Source organism: Oncorhynchus masou, chromosome 25, assembly GCF_036934945.1.
Source record: "Oncorhynchus masou masou isolate Uvic2021 chromosome 25, UVic_Omas_1.1, whole genome shotgun sequence".
NCBI lineage: Eukaryota > Metazoa > Chordata > Actinopteri > Salmoniformes > Salmonidae > Oncorhynchus > Oncorhynchus masou.
Window position 1 is genome coordinate 9,590,767 of NC_088236.1, and position 6,570 is coordinate 9,597,336.

The 6,570-nt window shown below is 41.4% G+C and overlaps 1 protein-coding gene across 1 annotated transcript; it reads right to left on the minus strand.

The window, feature by feature from the left end:
* Positions 1–2,419: 2,419 nt before the first annotated feature.
* Positions 2,420–5,698, minus strand: LOC135513463 (cytosolic phospholipase A2-like). Its single transcript, XM_064936341.1, has 3 exons — positions 5,624–5,698; positions 5,028–5,228; positions 2,420–2,680 (listed from the first exon to the last, which is right to left on the minus strand). The coding sequence occupies exons 2-3, from the start codon at positions 5,184–5,186 to the stop codon at positions 2,420–2,422; spliced, it is 420 nt and encodes a 139-aa protein (XP_064792413.1). The 5' UTR covers positions 5,187–5,228; positions 5,624–5,698.
* Between the last annotated feature and the right edge of the window lie 872 nt (positions 5,699–6,570).

Here is a 6,570-nt window from a genome sequence, read left to right on the forward strand (position 1 = left end):
TTTAGCTATTTGTACATCTGGTCGGGTATACCAAAAATAGCTGACTACTACTTTCTTACTTAATCACAATCCCCCAAAAACAACAACATTCGTTGCAGGGGAAAGGCAATGTAATTTAATTGTTTTACAATTTTATCTGTTGTGAAAGAGAACCAATGTTGAATCAGTGACACGCCCTGACCTTAGAGATCCTTTTTATGTCTCTATTTTGGTTTGATCAGGGCGTGAGTTGGGGTGGGCATTCTATGTCTTGTGTTTCTATGATTTTCTATTTCTATGTTTTGGCAGGGTATGGTTCTCAATCAGGGACAGCTGTCTATTGTTGTCTCTGATTGGGAACCATACTAAGGTAGCTTTTTTCCCCCACCGTTCTTTGTGTGAAGTAGTCTTTGTTTGTTGGCACTATTGCGTTCAGCGTCACGGTTTATTGTTGGCGTCATTCTTAAATAAAGTCAAATGTACGCTCACCACCCTGCACCTTGGTCCTCTCTTTTCAACAGTCGTGATAGTCAGGAAGATGCTGCTAATTAGACACTATGACCATATACAAACACATTTGGCTTAAAAGGTTTTCTTAATTTCTCTCTCTAGGAATTCCATTTTCACTAACAGAGGTTCAATTACCTTGTTGGTATCATAATTCCACAGTTGTATTGACAATTTGTGGCCAAAGACCGGTCTCCAAACTAAACATGGTAAGCGACTATGATTGAAAAGATGTAAGCCTCATTGTCAAAACACAGTAAGTGACAGAGGTTAACACATTCAATACTGCATAAGGTAAACAGACACAGTACTTGTAAAAGATGTAACTACAGTGGGACAACCGGATCTGGGTCATAAAACTGAGTCAAACTTCAAATACACAAGGTGGGAGACATCAGTGTAGACACTAATTACAATACACTAACTGTAAGGTGGAGGTGGAGTTTTGTACTGCTCAATGTTCTAGAATCTATTCTCTTATGATGAGGATGAGGTCAGGGGGAGGACGGTTTTTCAGCTCAGTTTGAGGAGAACGAGAAATCCATGTCAGAGGAGAGGGGTTAGATGGGGGCCGGATGTTGTTGTTGGTGAGAGCAGGCGTCCACTCTAGTTGAGGGTGTAGGAATCAGGGATGTTTATAAAACCCTAGAATACTTTAATGGAGTGCTATTTCGAAGCCACTGCGCAGCCATTCAACTCCTTCACTATTCAACTCCTTGACCATTCAACTCCTTGACCATTCAACTCCTACACCATTGTAAAAACGATTTTAGAGGCTATAGAAATGAATGTATTATTGTCAACGTTTGTTCTTGCCAAGTATATTCTATCATAGTTGCCTTAATGCATACTTTTAAACATACACATTTAAATAAAAAACTGTTAGAATAAAACATTATTTAAAGTATACTTTTTAGAGGGTACTAATGTTACTGTCCCCGCTACAACAAAGAAAAACTTAAATACATGTAATTTTGTCCGTGACATCCTATGGAGGGCTGCTCTTTATGAGGAGAACCAATATGGCGTCTGCTGGCTTCAAAGCCTCTCATTGGCCAATACATAGCATCAATATCAAGGGTTTATAAACGTCATATGTAGGAATAGTAGAGGCTGGGTTCAATCAAATCAAATTTATTCATAAAGCCCTTCTTACATCAGCTGATGTCACAAAGTGATGTACAGAAACCCAGCCTAAAATCCCAAGCAGCAAGCAATGCAGGTGTAGAAGTACGGTGGCTAGGAAAAACTCCCTAGAAAGGCCAGAACCTAGGAAGAAACCTAGAGGGGACAAGAGGAGCCTAGTATTCAGCTCAGGAGAATGAGAAAGACATGTAACAGATGAGGGGTCAGACAAGGGAGGAGGAGGTCTAGCTACTCTTGCTGAGTATTGTTGGATTAGAGTAGTTGATGGAGGGGCTCTACTCTAGGCTAGGGGCTCCAGGGTGTAGGAGTAGTACAGGGTCTACTGTAGGGGATCTAGGGTGTAGGAGTAGTACAGGGTCTACTGTAGAGGATCTAGGGTGTAGGAGTAGTTCAGGATCTACTGTAGGGGATCTAGGGTGTAGGAGTAGTACAGGGTCTAATCCTGAGGCTCTAGGGTGTAGGAGTAGTTCAGGGTCTACTGTAGGGGATCTAGGGTGTAGGAGTAGTTCAGGGTCTACTGTAGGGGATCTAGGGTGTAGGAGTAGTTCAGGGTCTACTGTAGGGGATCTAGGGTGTAGGAGTAGTTCAGGGTCTACTGTAGGGGATCTAGGGTGTAGGAGTAGTTCAGGGTCTACTGTAGGGGATCTAGGGTGTAGGAGTAGTTCAGGGTCTACTGTAGGGGATCAAGGGTGTAGGAGTAGTACAGGGTCTACTGTAGGGGATCTAGGGTGTAGGAGTAGTACAGGGTCTACTGTAGAGGCTCTAGGGTGTAGGAGTAGTACAGGGTCTACTGTAGGGGATCTAGGGTGTAGGAGTAGTACAGGATCCCGCCTGTCTTCAGGAAACATTGATGTTTCCAAGTTCCAATCTTGATGGAGCGCTCGCAGGTCCCCAGCAGGTCGTTGGAGTTGACGTCGCTGTCGTACACCTCCAGCCTCAAGATGTTGTTCTCACGGGCGTTGAGGTAGCTGAACTCCTCCTTCCAGCTGGGATCGTGGTTGTTGTTCTTCACCTCTGTCCTCCCGAGAAAGCCGTAAGCTCTGAACACCTGGATAATAATGAGAATGATTATGATCATAGAGTTAGTTAGAGGAAACATCATGGATATAACCCTATGAGGATACATTAGTGTATGCTAGCATAGCACAATGACTGGAAGTCTACAGGTAAGCTAGCATAACTAGCTAGCATTAACTCGAAAACTACCTGTAACTTCCAGCATACGGCACGCAGAGGCATAAATCTGGTATCGACGAGTTCATCTGACTCTGGGTAAAGAATCTGGGTAAAGAATCTCCAGAATCTCGCGGTATCCTTTAAAGTAGTCAACTGAGTGGGTATGGTCGTCACTAGTTACCACAGCCACAAAGTCATAAACCCTACCTATTTCTATCATTTATCTTTGTAAAATCCGATTTTAAACCCAACCCTAACATTAACGTTAACCAGACTGGTAACCTTATGCCTAACCCTAATCTTAAATTAATGCATACATTTTTTTGTGTGGCTGTGGTATGTAGTGGAAACCAGTGCGTTGGGAGGGATCAGCGAAAGAGAGCAGATCAGGAGAGCATTGTCTCTTTCTTCAAATTGGGTTAACTATGGATTGAATGAAATGAATGACAAGATTTGGTTCAGGACTCCAGCCCCGCAGGTGGCGGTAAATTACCAATATTAGCTTTGTGAAAATTGACTACTTAAAAATGGAGATGACCTTAATGGCGCTGCCCATGCTCAGATACAAAGACGAGTCCTCTAACTAACTCTATGAATTTTGATATTAATGCTGAAAATTATCCTAATAATTTTTAACCTTTATTTAACTAGGCAAGTCCGCTAAGAACAAATCCTTATTTGTCACGGCCGTCAAAGGAAGTTGACCAAAGCGCAGCATGGTGAGCGTGCATATTCCTTTTATTTAGGATGACGCCTACAAAAAACAATAAACAATACAAAACAACCGTGAAGCTTAAACCTTTTGAAGCTAGGGGCCAGAATTTTTATATTTGGAAAAAATAATGTTCCCAATGTAAGCTGCCTATTTCTCAGACCCAGATGCTAGAATATGCATATAATTGACAGATTAGGATAGAAAACACTCTAAAGTTTCCAAAACTGTAAAAAATATTGTCTGTGAGTATAACAGAACTGATTTTGCAGGCGAAAACCTGAGGAAATCCAACCCAGAAGTGCCTCTTATTTTGAAAAACTCCTGTTCCATAGCCTGCCTTTCCTCCATTTAAAGGGATATCAACCAAATTCCTTTTGCAAATGCTCCCACAGGGTGTGAACAGTCTTTAGACATAGTTTCAAGGTTTTATTCTGAAAAATTAGCGAGATTTATCAAAACGCGTCAGTGGATAGCGGAATGTCCTTCGATTAGTTCATGTGCGTGAAAGTTGTAGCTCAACATTTTCTTTATCTCTTTTATTGAATAGTTTACCATTCGGTTGAAATATTAGCAATTATTTATGTTAAAAACAACCTGAGGATTGGTTATAAAAAACATTTGTTTCTACAAACTTTACGGATACTATTTGGAATTTTCGTCTGCCCTTCATGACCGCTCAAGCCTGTTGATTTCTGAACATAGCAAATTGAGGTTTTTGGATATAAAAATAATATTTATTGAACAAAAGGAACATTTATTGTGTAACTGGGAGTCTCGTGAGTGCAAACATCCGAAGATCATCAAAGGTAAGCAATTAATTTTATTGCTTTTCTGACTTTCGTGACCAATCTACATTGCTGCTTGCTGTTCATAATGTTTTGTCTAATGATCGATAAACTCACAAACGCTTGGATTCCTTTTCAAAATCTGACACGATAGGTGGATTAACAACAAGCTAAACTGTGTTTTGCTATATTTCACTTGTGATTTCATGAAAATTAATATTTTTAGTCATTTAAAAAAAATTTGGCACTCTACAATTCAGAGGTTGTTTACGAAAATGATCCCGTTAAAGGGATACGTGCGCCAAGAGTTAAGGGCTATATGCCACAAACAAAGTTAACTTTCCACACTGAAAGGAGGGAAAAGGGCTACCTAAGTATGGTTCCCAATCAGAGACAACGATAGACAGCTGTCCCTGATTGAGAACCATACCCGGCCAAAACATAGATACACAAATTCATAGAAAACAAAAACATATGCCCACCTCAAATCACACCCTGACCAAACCAAATAGAGACATAAAAAGGCTCTCTAAGGTCAGGGCGTGACATTGTTTACAAAGACAAACCCTCCTCTAACCCGGACGACGCTGGGCCAATTGTACGCCGCCCAATGAGACTCCCAATCACGGCTGCTTGTGATACAGCCCGGGATCGAATAATCTTAACATCACACATCAGCTATCATGGTGGACAGGTGACTCAGGTGAGGAGAGATTTACCTCGACGTAGGCATCAGGGGTCCCTAGCAGGCTGCTGTGCAGGTCAGTGGCATGGAGGTTGAACACCTTGAGGACCATAGGTTCCTCTGCTGCATAGATCTGGACCACAGTCAGAACACACACCACCAGCAGGCACCACAGGAGAGAGGAGGAGGACATGTCTCTCAGTCAGATAGGGCTTGATCCGCGGAGGGAAGACAACTAGAGAGAGAGGGGGGATAGGGAGATGAAATGAGAAAATATAAGCACATCACCTGTTTCTCTAAGAGCATGTCACAGAGCAAGAAGAGCAAGAAAAGAGAGACATTAAAATACATAAATAATTAGAAGATAGAAGGAACAGGATATATCAGGACCCACTGGTCACAGTTCAAAGTCTACTTCTGATTTACATTTGGTTGTCGTTGGATTTAGGTTACATTGATTACTTTTTGCAAATTCAGAATTCCACGTTAAAGTCATCACATAGATTTTTGTGGAAACAATGTTGATTCAACCACTTTTTGCCCAGTGAGTTCTTTACACAATGTCCATTTTCAAATATAATACATTATAAAGTAAACTCTCGTTACATGACTCCTAAAAGGTCATAATACCTGTGTTCTGTAGAGTCTGGAGACGAGTCTGTCTGCCTCAGGGGGAAACAACCACTTCTGGTTTTTCCTATGCCCTCTCACTGTTTATAAAGACCTCACCTGTGCATCCACAATATACCCTCAACATACTCAAACAGATTCTTTGTCCCAAATGACACCCTATTCCCTACATAGTGCTCTACTATTGACCAGAGCCCTATAGATCCTGGTCAAAAGTAGTGCACTATCTAGGCCAGGGTGTCATTTGGGACACAGAGGGCCAATGGAGACAGGTGGCCTGTTCTCAGTGATGCCTCAACCAATGAGATAGCACTCTGTTGCTAAACAACAGCAACACCTACAAGTATTATTGACCTCTGATGCTGATGAATGAAGGCCAGGCTTTTGAATTAACACTTTGTGGGCTAGTTTTCTGGACACAAATTAAACTTGGTCCTGGACTACAAAGAAAAGCCCTTTCAACAGGGATTCTACATTAAGTGGGCTTTTAATTTCAGCATTAGGCTTAATCTGGGAAATCAGTCCTCAATGCTCATAAAGAGAAATCCATGAAAATTCAAATTCATAATCACTGACATATTAAGATAAAAAGTAAACACTTTACGTGATGAAATAAATATCCAGACTGAGACCATAACACTGAGATGCAGGTTTCTTTATTGATGCCAACGTCATATCAGATGAGTGATCCAATATTCAGTAGGTACAAGGTCACAGGGAGCATTTGGCATATGCTCAGTTATTGGGGTTAGTTCATTAACAAATGCACTTAAATATGACAATCAGACATTGTGATAGGGGTGAGTACATGGTATGTGCGTCTCTTAGGTCAAGAGGGTGTTTGGAATGAGCGTGGGGTCAGAGGTCAAAGGTCAGCGTCTTGTAACGGTTGAGGTCCTGCTGGTCAGGGGCATAAAACAGAGTTTCATAACATTCAGTCCTGAAGA

Bases quoted from the DNA above. Each gene is read 5' to 3' on its own strand.
- LOC135513463 (XM_064936341.1), bottom strand. From the start codon at position 5,186: ATGTCCTCCTCCTCTCTCCTGTGGTGCCTGCTGGTGGTGTGTGTTCTG. The intron at 2,681-5,027 runs GTAAATCTCTCC...ATTATTATCCAG, and splicing joins CCCCTGATGCCTACGTCGAG to GTGTTCAGAGCTTACGGCTT.